The 15,792-nt window shown below is 57.4% G+C and overlaps 1 protein-coding gene and 1 pseudogene across 5 annotated transcripts; both read left to right on the top strand.

Moving 5' to 3' along the window:
- The first annotated feature begins 786 nt into the window (after nucleotides 1-786).
- Nucleotides 787-15,082, top strand: CAMSAP3 (calmodulin regulated spectrin associated protein family member 3). Of its 5 annotated transcripts, none has more exons than XM_016163147.2 (19): nucleotides 787-976; nucleotides 6,296-6,549; nucleotides 6,881-7,003; nucleotides 7,083-7,178; nucleotides 7,362-7,394; nucleotides 8,303-8,350; nucleotides 8,605-8,743; nucleotides 9,343-9,482; nucleotides 9,567-9,660; nucleotides 9,735-9,789; nucleotides 9,934-10,007; nucleotides 10,299-10,368; nucleotides 10,473-11,901; nucleotides 12,796-12,935; nucleotides 13,014-13,303; nucleotides 13,687-13,783; nucleotides 14,147-14,259; nucleotides 14,331-14,449; nucleotides 14,535-15,082. In XM_016163147.2, the coding sequence occupies exons 1-19, from the start codon at nucleotides 829-831 to the stop codon at nucleotides 14,838-14,840; spliced, it is 3,768 nt and encodes a 1,255-aa protein (XP_016018633.2). In that variant the 5' UTR covers nucleotides 787-828; the 3' UTR covers nucleotides 14,841-15,082. The 5 variants fall into 5 exon arrangements, with proteins under 5 accessions (XP_016018633.2, XP_036089663.1, XP_036089662.1 ...); XM_036233770.1 differs by having other exon boundaries at nucleotides 10,524-11,901; XM_036233769.1 differs by lacking the exon at nucleotides 8,303-8,350.
- On the top strand, nucleotides 3,571-3,689 carry LOC118612534 (annotated as a pseudogene).
- Nucleotides 15,083-15,792: the final 710 nt, after the last annotated feature.

Here is a 15,792-nt window from a genome sequence, read left to right on the forward strand (position 1 = left end):
ATTCAACGACAGTCATTCAAACACACACAAAGATACAAGTAGTCTCGCTCCTGCACAAATACACTCTCGATTTCTCTCACATACTCCTTCGCTGACATTAATCACACCGTTGTACAAAACTCAAGTACATATATGTGTTCACAAATATACCCGCAAAGCCCCTGACAAAACAGACACACGCACACACACACTCACCACTCCTATATCCTTAGGACACAACACCTACGCAATACAGATCTTTGTACACACAACGCGCATGGAAAACATGGACACCCACACACACATACGCGCACTGTTACATTCTCACTAAGATATGCACCCGTAGACACCCTCAAACGCACTCGTTCATCACCCGAATACATTCAGGGGCGCACACACAGATACGAATACATACATTCTTGTATGCTCATGATACACAATCAGAAATAAGTGCACCCACGCACAGCCCTTCAGGCCAGGAAGACAAGCCCGCACAGATGATGAGCATCTAAGGATACACACTTGGACCAGCACACACACGCACAAACACAGGGTCCCTCATCCTTTCCAGTGCGCGCGCGCACACTCACACGAACACACGCACACACGCGCACACACACCAACTCCTCTGCAGCCTCCGCGCCCCACCCTGCGGCGAGGGCCGAGGCCAGGCGCGGGCACCGGGCCGGGGGCGGGGCACACCTGGGCTCCGCCCCGGGGCGGGGCCGACGCAGCGTCGCGAGTGCGAGCGGCCGCACCTGGCTTGGCAGCGGCGGCGGCCGGGGTGCGAGCGCAGCGCAGCCCAGCCCCAGCGAGCGCGGATCGGCAGTCCGCAGCCCCGGCGGCGCCATGGTGGAGGCGGCGCCCCCCGGGCCCGGGCCGCTGCGGAGGACCTTCCTGGTGCCCGAGATCAAGTCACTGGACCAGTACGATTTCTCGAGGGCCAAGGCAGCGGCCAGCCTGGCGTGGGTGCTGCGGGCCGCGTTTGGGGGCGCAGGTACTGGCCGGGGGGCGGCAGGTGCCGGGGGCGGGCCGGGGAGGCCGGGGCCGTGGGAACAATAGCGTCGGCCTTCGGGGTCGCCGGGCCTCCGGGCTTCCTGCTCCGCAGGGGCCGTGGACTTTGGCCGCCCGGCTGCGGGAGCGCGGTGGGGGGTGGGGCCAGCGGCCCAGCTCCGCGCCGGGACTCCGGCGTCCGGGCCCCAGGTGAGCGGGGCGGGGTCTGCGGGCGGGCCGGGGTCTACAGTGCGGGCCTTGCCTTGAACGCCATCCTCCCCTTTACACACATCACGCGCCCGCGAGGACTCACCCCGGCCCGGACATAACCCCGCGTCGGCCCTGCCGGTGCTGCAGCCGGCGCGGGGAGCTTCGGGAGCCCCCTCTTTCGCTTCCACGGCCTCGGACAACGCTGACAACTGTGACTTATTGCCCCTTTTTGTCCAGGAGGCAGGCGAGCCCTGTAGAAGAGAAATGGCTTGTCCAAGATCGCCTGCGGCACGGGCCCAGGTGCAAACCCTTCTCCCACTCCCTTCCTTAGGCCTAAATGTGTGAAGAAGTCGGGGCCACTCTGAGGGGAAGGATGTGGGTGGGTCCCCAGGGGTGGAAGACCTCTGCAGGCTCAGTCAAGGCCCCGTACAGGAGCTGGGAGCCAGGGTTTGGCCATAGGGAAGACTGGGTTAATTGAGGACCTGGCCTTTCTGGGGGACACCCTGCCTGCCCATTGGTCCTGCCCACTGCTCTTGGCACCAGCTGGGCACAACCCATCCTCCCTCAGTGGCCTTCCCAGATCAACCTGTTCTGGGTGTGGGTCTCAGTGATAGCTGTCCCTCTCCTGGATCCTCCAGAACCTGTCTCTCCATCTCTCCCTGCACTCTCCCAGGCAGCGCCCACTCTGGGCCCTGCCTGCCTTCAAGGATCTGCTTCAGAAAGGAAGGCAGTTAGCTGGGGGAGACTAGGTTGCCCCATCCCCTCATGTCCCAGGTTACGAAGCCGTAGAGGGTTCACCTTTGGGAATCAGAGTTGGGTTTGAGTCCCCGTTCTAGCAGACTGTGGACAAATTATCCCAATTTTTCAAGCTTCCATTTCCCTCTCTGTAAAAGAAGGCGTTTGTTCACTTGTTCATTTTGCAAATGTCTGTGGGGCACCCACTGTGTGCCAGGGCAGTGCAAGGGTGATTGGAGTCCCAGGACCTTCTTCACGAGGTTGCCGGGGGCCAGAGGAGAGAGTCTGACTACAGAATCCTTTGCACTGTGTCTGGCACACAGTACACGCTGCACAGATGCTTGCTATTACTGCTACTGGCATCGGTGTGATGTTTTTATTAATATTATTATTTCTCATCCTCTGGCCAAGGGACAGAGCAGAAACTACTATCCCATTTCACAGAAAGGAAAGCGAGGTCCCCTGAGGAGATGCATTGACTCACTGACCCAGCTCCTAGTGCTATATGACACCCTCCCTGAGGGTCAAATTTAATCTGTTCCCTATCCACCTTCTCTAAACAGAGGGCCTGAGGAGGGTGGAACTTGATGGCCCTGAGACCGAAGTGGGGAACTCTGGGATGCTTTGCCATGACTGCTGGGTGTTCAGGATGCATTGGGTGGGGTGGACACGGAGAGTAGGGCATGGGACATGAAACCAGATTGTTGCCACCTAGAGTGATAAGGTCTGTGATGTAGAGGTGTGCAGAGGAGCCTAGGGGAGAAAAATCTTCCAGGGAAGGGAGGAGAAATGAAGCTCCCCAAAGGAAGGGGTGGGGTTGAACCTTGAAGGACGAGTAGGAGTTTGCCAGAGTGAGAAGGTCAAATGGGGTATGGGCCAACAGGGAGTTCTCGAAGGAGGCTGCACAGGTCCTGGTGGTGGCCGAGGGAGGTGGGGGATGAGGGAGGCCTCGTGCGACTGAGGAGGGCCTCTCAGGCCGTGAGTGAGGCTCTGAGAGCACTGGGGAGCCATGGTGGGTGTTTGGGGATTGGCAAAACGAGATCAGACATGCAGGTGCCCAGAGGGAATTGTGACTGGGGAAGGGGTTGTTCTGGTGACCCCAAGGCACAGGTGTGAGGAGGCTCAGCAGGAATGCAGGCAGGTGGGTTCAGCAGAACTCTAGCAACTTTGGGAAACATCACATGCACTCCCTATGCCTTCAGAATATCAATACAATGCATAGGGAAACTGGATTCACGTCAGCTCGGCTGTGTGAGCTTGGGCAAGTTATCTCAGCTCTCTGGGCCTTGGTTTCTTATCTGCACAATAAGGATAAGAATGTTAAGTGTTGTAAGGATTAAATGGCCAGATGCATTCAGGGTGGTCCTGGTGTAAGTAAACACTGCCTTTGCTCACGGTTCCTGCCGTGTGGTAGTCACGGAGCACATGTGGCTGGTCTGAATTGTCATGTGTCATACACAGTGACTTCTGAAGACTTGGTGAAAAAAAAAGAATGTGAAATATCTCAATAATACTTTTATATTGATTAAATGTTGAAATGATAATATCCTGGGTATATGGATGACCCTTGAACATCAGAGGGGTTAGGGGCACTGACACCTCTGCACAGTTAAAAATCCTCGTATAACTTCCGACCCCTTAAAAACTTATCTAGTCTACAACCATGCCACCCTGAACGTGCCCGACTTCATCTAATCTTGGAAACTAAGCAGGGTCGGGCCTGGTTAGTACTTGGATGGGAGACCAACTAGGAAGACCAGGTGCTGTAGGTATTAAAAAAAAAAAAAAAAAGCTTAATACCAGCAACCTACTATGGACCGGAAGCCTTATGAATAACATAAATTGTCAATCAACATGTTTTGTATATATATTATACATTGTATTCTTATAATAAAGTAAGAATGTTATTAAGAAAAATAAGGAAAATAGATTTACTGTATTTATTGAAAAAAATCCACGTATAAGTGGATATGTGCAGTTCAAATGTATGTTGTTCATGGGTGAACTGTATATTGGGTTAAGTACATTACTAAATTAATGTTACTTGTTTCTACTTTTTAAATGTGGCTACTAGAAAATTTAAAACTACATATGCGGCTTGCACTATATTTTATATCGGATAGCATAGCTCCACAGGAAATGCTTAATAAACATTTTATAGTATACAGTGGTGGTCCTAAACCCAGAGGGGAAGGGCAGCTTTGACTCTCAAGAGACATTTGGCATTGTCTGGAGACAATTTTGAGAAGAAGGTGCTACAGGCATCCAGGGATTCTACTAACCATCTTACAATACACAGGACAGCCCACCACACCCTGCGGTGAGCATGAAAAATTATCTAGTGTCAAATGCCTTTGGTCCAGAGGTGGAGACACTGGTATAGAGGAAGTGCTTTTCAGTTTGAAGGCCCTGACAAGTCCCATAGGAGAGAAACTTGTTTAATTTTTGCCAGTAGGAGCAGGAGAGGACCAGGAACTGGAGAGATAGGAGGGTTTGGCTTTGGAAGATGCTAGGAGGTTGAAACCAGAGGACCAACTGGGTGTTGAAAGAGGAGAGTGAAGGAGGGATGATGATTGCTCACTGCAGTGGGGCCAGGGAGAAGGAGCAATTTTGGAGCAAGATGCTGAGGATTATGGGAGATGCCCAGAGCTCACTGATAGTCACGACCAAGGCTGTAGCAGGTGCTCAGATGGCCATAGAAACCATCATAGTGTATGTGGTGGGGCATATCTAAGTAAGAGGCTGCTGAGACAGAGCCGTCAGGAGCTCTGCATTGAAGGGCATGTGGGGAGAGGTGCTTAGTTTGAGTGGTGGGAGAGAGAAAAAGGTGGGAAGTTGGGAGATGCTAGGGGAAGGAAAGCTTCTGGAATAAGGAGGTGCTGCACGGAGACCCAGGCAAGATATAGGCCCACAGTTGGATGGCCACTGCTGGCCTTGAGGATGCTGGGAGCTGGGAGGGCAGGAGTTGGACCAAGGAGGTTGGGGCCGGAGTAGGCTGGAAGGAGGTGGAACCTGGAAAACTCTTCTTTCAAGTTGCTGAGCTGAGAGGGGCAGAGAGTGGGCACAACTGTCCACAGGGATGGGCCGTTAAGTGAGAAAGTCAAGTGTGAATTTAGAGGGTGGGGAGAGAGCCCTGACGGGGAGGGACTGAAGGGCAGAGGGTCTCTGGGGAGCATTGCTGTGAAGACAGGCACCTGAGGAAGGTCTGGTTACTTTCGATGTTTCCAAGCATTAGAATCCTGCCCCCATTTTTTTCACACACACAGAACCTCAATAAACAAATCAGCTGCTCTGACTGGAATGATAATAGGAGCCTCCCTGGAAAAACCTCATGAGGCCAAAGTCCCGCCATGCTGGACTCAGTTACCTCTTCCTCCACTTCCTGGATTTTCCTGGCATCTTATTCTGATCTTTCTCCTTCCCACTTTTGGTTCCTACTTGAGGCCTGCCCCCCATCCCCATATGTGGGGCTTCCTCAAGCTTCTTTCTACTCTGCCTGTCTCATTCAGGGTTTTTGTGGCTGCTTCTATGACATAGTTTCACTGCTCTTCTAAGCCCCAGCCTCTCAGAGTCCGCCTCCTGTATCCCTATCTCAGCCACCACCACCCTTTCTCCATTTTCCCCCGATACCTGGTGGGGCCCTGGATACCTTCCTCCCCCTCTTTCCTTCAGTTACCAAGTACAGACCACTCACCCCCACCTCAAAGTGTCTGCAGCCTGTCCACCTCCCCCATTCAGTGCCTTGCTAGCCGGTCCTGAAATCTACAGCTCACCGCTTCCCAGCCTCTAAGCTGAGATAGTGTAGTCTGCTTCGCAAGTCCTGGGTTTGGAAGCCAGTCCCAGTCTTGCCCAGTTGTGTGGCCTTGGGCAGGTTACTTTCCTTCTCTGGGCCCGAGTTTTGGAATTAGCAATTGTTCCCTGGCTGCGTCTTTCTACGGTTGCAGTGGTGTAGGGCACCCAGGGCTAATGATTAAGCGATATTGTTGTTGCTATTGTCCCCCTACCCACTCTCCCGGCCCCCAACAAGACCTCGCTTAGCTGGCTACCTCACATCTCTTTGGACCTCTCCTCTAGGTGCAAGAGCCCACCAGCTCCCCGAGGCACTACTGTCTCCCACCTCCTGACCTTCGCATTCATGCCCTACCCTACCCAACCAGCACCTCCTGGGACACCATTCACATTACTCCTTCCCCCAGCAAACTCTGCTACACTTGTGTCTCCTCTTGTGTCTCAGCCCAGGCCCCCCACCCCCCCATGTGCCATCCAACCTCGTCCAGACTCTCCCCTTAATTGGGGCCATGGGATTGCGTGTTTGAGGGGGAGGTGGTCTGTGTCTGGTGGCCCTGACTCGTCCTTGTCCCCTCCTTGGCCCTCACAGAGCACGTGCCCTCGGAACTGTGGGAACCCTTTTACACTGACCAGTATGCGCAAGAGCACGTGAAGCCCACGGTGACACGACTGCTGCTCTCGGCGGAGCTGTATTGCCGAGCCTGGCGCCAGGCACTGCCACAACTTGAAACACCCCCCAGCCCCGCTGCGCTGCTGGCCCTGCTGGCGCGGAGGGGCACGGTGCCCGCGCTGCCGGAGCGCCCAGTGCAGGAGGCGGACCTGAGACACCAGCCTATCCTCATGGTAAGGCCCCGCCCCTGCCTGTTAGGTCCTGCCCACTTGACTTGCCCACCAGCCCTGGCTCTTCCCAAAAGGTACTATTCTGGCCCTTGAGAACTTGCCAACCTGGCCCACCACATCCTGAGACCTAGTATGTGACCTCAAAGTCTGGCCTATTAGGAGTGGCTCTTCCAGGACCCCTATCTTGGTTCCTTTCCTGAGGCTCCGCCCACTAATCCTGGCACTGCCCCTCAAGCCCCTCCCACTTCCAGGTTCTTCTCCTTTAGTCTTCTTGGCAGGTAGAGTGGAGCCTCCTTCCTGCTCTTATCTCACCCTTCAGTCCTTGTCCTCACAGGGAGCACACCTAGCCGTTATTGATGCTCTCATGGTTGTCTTCGCCTTCGAGTGGACAAAGACGCTACCTGGTCCCTTGGCCCTGGCCAGCTTGGAGCATAAGCTCCTTTTTTGGGTGGACACGGTAGGTGGGGTTGTGCCACCATGGGCTGGGAGCCAGGATCACCCAGTGACCGGGACACTGACCTCTCCTGGCCCCCCAGACCATCCGGCGGCTGCAGGAGAAGACGGAGCAGGAAGCAGCACAGAGAGCATCTCCCTCAGCCCCTGCAGATGGGGTGGCACCAGCACAGCCCTCGGTGAGGCTAAGGCAATGGATGGTGGGAAGGACAGATGATCAGAGGGCTGGGCGGGCAGGGCAGGGCTGTGCATTCTGGCCATTGGTGCATTGATGGGGTTGGAGGTGACTCTCTCTCTCTTTCTCTCTGCCCTTTCCCCTGTGCCTGCTCCTGCTGCTCTCTTCTCTTCCTCTCTGGCATCAGTGCCCCACACGCTGGTACTGGAAGCTGGTTCCTGTAAGTGGGGCCATATCACTGCCCCGTCTACCTGTCCTGCTTGTCGCTCTGTCTGTGTGTTTTCTGCCTGCCTGCTCCTCCCTCCCCCAACTGTGAGCAAAGGAAGTGGGACCCCAGCCCTGGGGACAGAGAGAACACCTCTGTAAACCAGGAGAAGGTGGGAGTAAATCTCCGCTGTTCACTGAGAGGGCAGACCCCTCCCAGTTACCCGATGGGATGAACCTTTCCCTCCTCCCATCAATCAAGAGGGTAGAACTCCCTTAGGTCTCCACCTGAGCCAAGGTGGGGACCCCACCGACATTTCTGAAGGGCGGACCTCAGCCCATCAGACGCATAATCTTAACCCCAATGGGTAGGGCACATAGAGTAGACCCCCCCCCAACCAAGAAAAGACCCTCAAACCAAGAAAAAGGTGGCAGACCCTTTTTAATTGCGACTCCAGCTTCTCTAAGGATAGATCCCAGACGTGGGGCGGGGGGGGGGGGGGTGGGGGTGGGGTGCTTATCCCTGAAGCACAAGGAGAAAGTGACTGCTGCTTGTGGGGAGGAGGCTTTGGGCTGGGTGGAGTCCTCACCTTTGCTCACTCCGGGGTCTCTTCTCCCTCATCCTGGGGCCTGGGTTGGGGTTCTTGTCCTGCCTACCTGCTTCCTCTGCGTCCCCTCCCCAAGCTAGGACCTGGGTCTTTTGTGGGGGAAGATTCCCTGCATGGGAAACTGCTCTGTAGTGTCCCTCCGGGCTGGGAGGAGCTGAGGTCCCCAAAGCCAGCCAGATTGCCATCAGGGAGCTGAATGGCCAGGGCTCAGGACAGGGCTCAGGGCTTTCCTCTCCCCCACTCCCAGGGGTGTGCTTAGGGGCCTAGCAAGTCAGCACCCCTCCTGCCCTGCTGACGGCTGCTCCTCTCCCCCCAGCACGCAATTGCCTTCTGTTTGAAGGAGTCGGGGAGCAAACCCCCCATGGTAACGTATCCCCCACCCCGGGGTCCCAGGACTCCCTGCCCCCAGCCCCTGCTGCTGGCCTGGCTGCTCGCAGACACCTCCTCTGCCTCTTGCTGCTGCCCTTCCCCTGCTCCAGGCTGGCCCTCATTCTGGCTCTGGGACCCATGGCTTCACTCCCCCTCATGGCGGAAACCCCAGGCCTCCCTGCCCAGCCTGCATGACCTCTCACCTGGGGGCCAGCCTGACCTCTGACCTGATCTGGCTCCCACCTACAGATCCGATACCGCAAGGACCGTGCCGTGGCCCGACGCGCCCCCTGCTTTCCCACTGTGACTGGCCTCCAGGACCTAGCGAGTGGGGCCGCACTGGCTGCCACGATCCACTGCTATTGTCCCCAGCTGTTGCGACTCGAGGGTGAGTGAATGGCCCTGGACCAGATTCTGCGCTCGGGAGTCTGGTGTCCTAAGACCCAGGAGTCTGTCCCCAGAGTGGTATAGTCATTATGAGTACAGCTTCCAGAATTGGCAGACTTGGGTTTGAACCTCCCTCTTCCTCTGATTAGCTGTGTGATCTCACCTAAGTCTCTAAACCTCTCTGCGCTTCATATGATTCATTCCTGCAGCAAGTCTTTCTAGAGTGTGAACTGTGTGCCAGACCCTATGTTAGACTCCAGGGAGCCAATGAGAACAATACAGACCTCAGGTGACTCACATCCTGGTTGGGAGAAAAAGACAATAAGTTCATCCAGAAGAACATTCCAGCTGTTAGGTGGCCTGTAGGGTGCCAGGTGATCAGGAAAAGCTTTTTGAGTTGAGTTCTTGGGGGCCTAGTGATCTAGGCAGTGGAAGTAGCAGAGGCAGAGACCTGAAGAACAGCCTTTCACAGTACCCACCTAGTGCAGGGCACGTGGCACCAGGCCCATAGGGGGTCCTCCGTGTCAGTTGGCTGCTGGGTTCCCCCCTCCCTGTGGCCCCCTCCTCCTTCCCATAGTCCCAGGCATCCTGTCCCTACAGAAGTGTGCCTCAAGGACCCCATGTCCGTGGCGGACAGCCTGTACAACCTCCAGCTCGTGCAGGATTTCTGTGCCTCCCGCCTTCCTCGTGGCTGCCCACTGTCCCTTGAGGACCTGCTTTATGTGCCACCTCCCCTCAAGGTAAGGCCATTTTGGGGCCTGGTAGGCTGATGAGGGCATCCAGGGCTGTGGGTCTTGTGGTCTGACCCTGCCTTCCACCTCCAGATCAACCTGGTGGTGCTGCTGGCCGAGATGTTCATGTGCTTTGAGGTGCTGAAACCTGACTTCGTGCAGGCCAAGGACCTGCCTGATGGTCACGGTGAGGCCCGGCCCTAGGTCCAGGTGGGGGTGGGGAGGGCCGAGCCCTGCCTGACCTTCCTCTCCCTGTTACAGCCGCCTCGCCCCGGGCCACAGAGGCCTCCACCCCTCAAAACAGCAGTGGTGGCAGGTATGGTTTCCCTCCTGGGTGAGTGCGCACAGCCATGATGGGCTCCTCGCTGCTGGGCACTGGGACGGGCTAGAGGATGCTCTGGTCTCCACCCTGGGAGAGGTGAGGGAGGGGCTCCCACGGCTGACGTGCATCTCTTGGCAGTTCTCCTGTGTTCAACTTCCGTCATCCACTCCTGTCACCCGGTGGCCCCCAGTCCCCACTACGAGGATCCACAGGTGAGGGCAGCCCTGGAGACCCCCACTCAGAAAGACTGCCCCAGCTTGTGCCATGTCATCTTGTGACCCTTCTTGGGTCCCTTTGACTCTTGAATGACCCTATGGAATGACACACTGATTCCCACAATGACCTCCCCAGTGGCTCAGCAGGACTCTCTCTAGTGATACTTAATGGCCTCTAGGTATCCATCCATATAATGACTCATCAGTGACACCCCCTAGCTGACCCCACCCAGGGTCCACAGTGACCCCCACAGGGGCCATTGACTGACCACTCACCACCCTTGCCAGGCTCCCTGAAGTCCTCCCCATCCATGTCCCACATGGAGGTCCTCGGCAAGGCCTGGAACCGGCAGCTCAGGTGAGCGCATCTCGGCATCTCAAGGGCCCGGGCAGTGGAGAGGGCTGGGCCAGGGCAGGGCCAGGGCTTGTCCCGGGGGCTAACCCCTCCCTCTGGCCGCCCAGCCGCCCCCTTTCCCAGGCAGTGTCGTTCAGCACCCCCTTTGGCCTGGACAGCGATGTGGATGTCGTCATGGGAGACCCTGTCCTACTTCGCTCAGTCAGCTCAGACAGCCTGGGTCCCCCGCGCCCCGCACCAGCCCGGACCCCTGCCCAGCCACCCGCGGAGCCTGGCGACCTGCCTACCATTGAGGAGGCCTTGCAGATCATCCACAGTGCCGAGCCTCGGCTGCTCCCAGACGGGGCTGCCGATGGCAGCTTCTACCTCCACTCCCCTGAGGGGCCCTCCAAACCAATACAGCTCTCCCCATACCCACCGGACAAGGCACCTGCTTACTTGTCTCACCCGGAGGGACCTTCCTGCCAGGCAGGGGAGGTAATGAAACCACCGGCCCTGTCTGACGGCTCGCCGAAGGCAGTGGCTTCGTCCCCAGCTGCCAGCAACTCTGAAGTGAAGATGACCAGCTTTGCTGAACGCAAGAAGCAGCTGGTAAAGGCTGAGGTGGAAGCCGGAGTGGGGTCCCCAGTGGCTACCCCAGCAGCACCAGAGGCCCTGAGCTCAGAGATGAGTGAGCTTGGAGCCCGGCTGGAAGAAAAACGGCGGGCCATAGAGGCTCAGAAGCGAAGGATCGAGGCCATTTTTGCCAAGCACCGTCAGCGTCTGGGCAAGAGCGCTTTCCTGCAGGTGCAGCCACGGGAGGCTGGAGGGGAGGCTGAGGCTGAGGCCGAGCCCGAACCGAGCCCAACCCTTAGTGGGGAGCGGCCGGCGGGTGAGGGCCAGGGTGAGCCAGCCCCACGGCCCAAGGCAGTGACTTTCTCACCAGAACTGGGCCCAGTGCCCCCCGAGGGGCTGGGGGACTATAACCGGGCAGTCAGCAAGCTGAGTGCTGCACTGAGCTCATTGCAACGGGACATGCAGAGGCTCACGGACCAGCAGCAGCGGCTCCTGGCCCCACCTGAGGCCCCTGTACCTGCCCCGCCTCCTGCTGCATGGGTCATCCCTGGCCCTACAGTGGGTCCCAAAGCTGCATCCCCTAGTCCTGCACGGCGTGCCCCAGCTGCCCGGCGCAGCCCTGGGCCTGGGCCCAGCCCGACACCCCGCAGCCCGAAGCATGCCCGACCAGCAGAGTTGCGGCTTGCACCACTGACGAGGGTGCTCACACCTCCCCATGATGTAGACAGCCTCCCCCACCTGCGAAAGTTCTCGCCAAGCCAGGTGCCTGTGCAGACGCGGTCCTCCATCCTCCTGGCAGAGGGGCCGCCTCCTGAAGAGCCCTCGGCAAGGCCAGGCCTCATCGAGATCCCACTGGGCAGCCTGGAAGAACCCTCAGCTGAGGAGGAGGGAGATGGGAGCCCCCCTGGAGCTGAAGACTCCTTAGAGGAAGAGGCATCTTCAGAGGGAGAGCCCCGCACAGGGCTGGGCTTCTTCTATAAGGTACATCACCTGAGCAGGTGTGGAGTTTGGAAGGTCAGTCAGCAGGTGGGGAGGTGGATTGGGCAGGTCAATGAATGGGCAAGTGGATGTGTGGTTGGGTGGATAGGGCATTCCAGTTGGTGGGAAAATAGATGGAGCTGGTGGATGGACAGGTGGGTAGGTAGCCAAGTAGGAGTGGGCAGACAAGGTGTGTGTGGGTGCGTAGAGTGTAGATAAGTAGATGGATGGATGGGGATATGCAGATGGATAGATGGGTGGGTGACGGGCAGATGGACAAGATGGATAAACAAGGCTTGGGTCTTCCATGGCATCTCTCCTCCTGCTCTCTCCTTCACACTTCCTGCCGCCAATGGTCTTGCCAGTTTTCCTGACCCTGTTCCCTGTCCATTCTTTATCCTCATGGCACCCCCAGCCTGGGCCACTGTCTCTCACCTGGGCACCTGCAGTCACATCTTGACTGGTCTATACTGCTCCCCACCCCAATCCCTGGCCATTTTCAGCTGAGTGGCCTGGACCACTCTCCTCACCCCTTCCCAGTTGTCTGCCTCTTCATCCTCTGGATCGCCTCCTGCAGGAAACCTTACTAGGTGCCCCAATGCAAGGCAATAGGTCCCTCCCCATAATGTAGACTGGCAACTGCCTCTGTTGGTGTAATATCAGATTGTCTTCCCCCACCCCGGGGTTAAATACTCTGTGGGAGAAGAACCCAGGTCTGTCCCATCTGTTGTACCCTAGTACCCAGCACTTGGGGCTGTGCACAATGCAGGTACCAATTAAATGCCTTTAGAATAATTAAAATAGAAAGGACAGGTGAGTGGCTGGCAAGCTGGGCTGACAGATCAGACTAGCCGTGCCAGGGGAGGGACAGCCAGCTTGACTCGGTGTCTGCCCCAGGATGAAGACAAGCCCGAGGACGAGATGGCCCAAAAGCGAGCCAGCCTGCTGGAGCGGCAGCAGCGGCGGGTGGAGGAGGCTCGGCGTCGGAAACAGTGGCAGGAGGCTGAGAAGGAGCAGCGGAGGGAAGAGGCTGTGAGGTAAGGCTGGGCCTGGTGCCAGGTACCCCTGCCGCCGCTGATCCTGTGGCATGACTGCTTCATTCCCTCCATCTGCAGGTTGGCCCAGGAGGTGGTGGTCGCCAGTCCCCCAGTCCCCACAGCAACCCCAGCCCCCATTGCCCAGGCTCCAGCCGAAGAGGAGGTTGGTCCCCGGCGGGGGGAGTTCACGAGGCTGGAGTATGAACGTCGGGCCCAACTGAAGCTAATGGATGACCTGGACAAGGTGCTGCGGCCACGGGCCTCAGGGACGGGGGGGCCAGGCCGGGGTGGACGGAGGGCCCCCCGGCCACGCTCTGGTTGCTGCGATGACTCAGCCCTGGCACGAAGTCCAGCCCGTGGCCTGTTAGGTGAGGACACTGTGGGGTGCAGCCTGCCCAGCACCTCTTTCCAGGGCTTGCTAAATGGGGCCTCTCTGGGGGAAGGATTTCAGGGGTGCAGGGCATATGCGGGTGATAAGGGTCTCGGGCGAGGGTGCCCTGCCTGCTAGGTGAAGACCTCTGGAGTGAGATGGAGCCTGCAGTAAGGTAAGGGCTATTGGGCACAGCTTAATGGATCAGACCCCCTCGGGTACATCTGCAGTGAGATTTCTGCTGGGGGCTGCACAGGGTGAGGGTCTTGGGCAGGGCTGACCCCACATTCTCTACCCAGTCTGCCAGGCAGGTACCCACTGGGCACTTCCAGAGGTAAGGGGGCTTCAGACAGAGCCTGATCTGATGCCCTCTACCCCCAGGTTCTCGGCTCAGCAAGGTCTATTCTCAGTCCACCCTGTCACTGTCAACCGTGGCCAATGAGGCCAATAACCTTGGCGTGAAAAGGCTCACATCTCGGTGAGTTTGGTCTGGGCATGTGGCCTCTCAGAGTCTATGTGTGTGCATGTGTGTGAGCTACAAGTGTGATACGGAATGAGTATGTATCTGCAACTAAAGGGATGAAAGGATGTGTATGCAAATGGGACTGTCTGTACCCGACAGAGAAGAACTAAGCACGTGCCCTCTGCACCTGAAGAAGTGGTCGGTGTGCCTGAGGCCAGGAGAGTGCAAGAGGCACACACGGACCTGGGAAGATGTGCCAGACGTGTACATCTTCCACTCTACACAGGGTTCTGGGCTGGCCTTTCCCTGGTCTCACTACATACTGAGTGGCTTTACCCACCACTGACCACTTGCTATCCCCTCCCTTCCTCCCTGCAGGGCTCTGTCCCCATCCGGCCTTATGTCCCCGAGCCGACTGCCTGGGAGCCGCGACCGTGACTGGGAGAATGGCAGCACCGCCTCCTCCCCAGCATCAGTGCCTGAGTACACGGGTAAGCGGGGCTTCTGGCAGTGAGCACTGAGCCCTGTCCTGGGTCATCCCTCTGACCACCCCTTCCCCTAGGTCCTCGGCTATACAAGGAACCCAGCGCCAAGTCCAACAAGTTCATCATTCACAATGCCCTGTCACACTGCTGCCTGGCGGGCAAGGTGAATGAGCCACAGAAGAACCGAATTCTCGAGGTGAGCCAGCATCAAAGGGGTCTAGGGGCCAGCAGGAAGGTCCGGGGCCCCACTGGGCTGGCTGACCATGTCTCCCACCCACCAGGAAATTGAGAAGAGCAAGGCCAACCACTTCCTGATCCTCTTCCGGGACTCGAGCTGCCAGTTTCGGGCCCTCTACACACTGTCAGGGGAGACAGAGGAGCTGTCTCGGCTGGCGGGCTACGGCCCCCGCACAGTCACACCTGCCATGGTGGAGGGCATCTACAAGTACAATTCTGACCGCAAGCGCTTCACCCAGATCCCTGCCAAGACCATGTCCATGAGCGTGGATGCCTTCACCATCCAGGGACACCTCTGGCAGAGCAAGAAGCCCACCACTCCCAAGAAGGGGGGAAGTACCCCCAAATAGCCCCACCCCAGGTGGTGCTTGACCACCACCCTCTCAGAGGACAGCCTGGAAGACATTCAGTGGTTATTCCTGGGCCCTGTCTGTCCGCAGCCTTGTCTGGGTGGGCCTGGAGTTCTCACCACCCAAACTTGTTCCATCCTGCTGTGGGGGCTGAGCTGGGAGGATCAGGGACTCAGGGCTCAGCTCAGTCCCCTGTCTGTCCTCCCCACCTTCTTGAGTAAAATAAAGAGACCTTGAGCGTTGACATCTCCCTGAGGCTGGCTGGGGTGCCCGCGATGTCTGCCTGAGAGACAGTTTCCAGTCTCTCCTGGTCACTCTTGAACCTGCTTCTAGACTCTTGTTCTTATGCACCTCCTGCCAAGGTCACAACTTCCTTGCCATTGCACAGCTGCTCTACTGACCTGTTAAGTACAAGAGACTACTGACCGGTCCTCCTCTCCTGAGCCCCAGCTCACTTCATTTTCCTCTGTGGTTATAATTACTGGCCTTGCATGGCACTTGGTCCACGGCCAACTGCTAAGCTCGATCATGTCTCCTCCAGCCACCTGCCTACCTTTCTAGGCTGTTAACCACCCTGGGTCAGGGATTCCCGTGTTCTCTCCTCTGAGCTCCACATCTGAGAGTTCAGCTGCCTCCTGGCATGGCCACTGGATGTCTGATACAGACCCTAAACCATAAGTTCAAGCCAGACTGATCTCCCATTCTCCCTGCAGCCCTGGCATGCCAGGTGAGGGACTTGCTTCTCCAATACCATCCAATACAGCACATTTTACCTCCCAAAGCCCTCTTCTGTTGCTTTCACTTCTCTGTCCCCATGACTACCCCCAGTCCAAGCCAACAGCCTGGCCCTCCCCACGTCCCCAGATGCCTCCTGTCACAAGTTGACCCCCCAAAGCAGCCGGCATGGCCTATTCAGGGCACAAATCTGATTACATCCCTAAATGCTTAAAAT

The sequence above is a fragment of the Rousettus aegyptiacus genome, unplaced genomic scaffold (assembly GCF_014176215.1).
Source record: "Rousettus aegyptiacus isolate mRouAeg1 unplaced genomic scaffold, mRouAeg1.p scaffold_m13_p_16, whole genome shotgun sequence".
Taxonomy (NCBI): domain Eukaryota; kingdom Metazoa; phylum Chordata; class Mammalia; order Chiroptera; family Pteropodidae; genus Rousettus; species Rousettus aegyptiacus.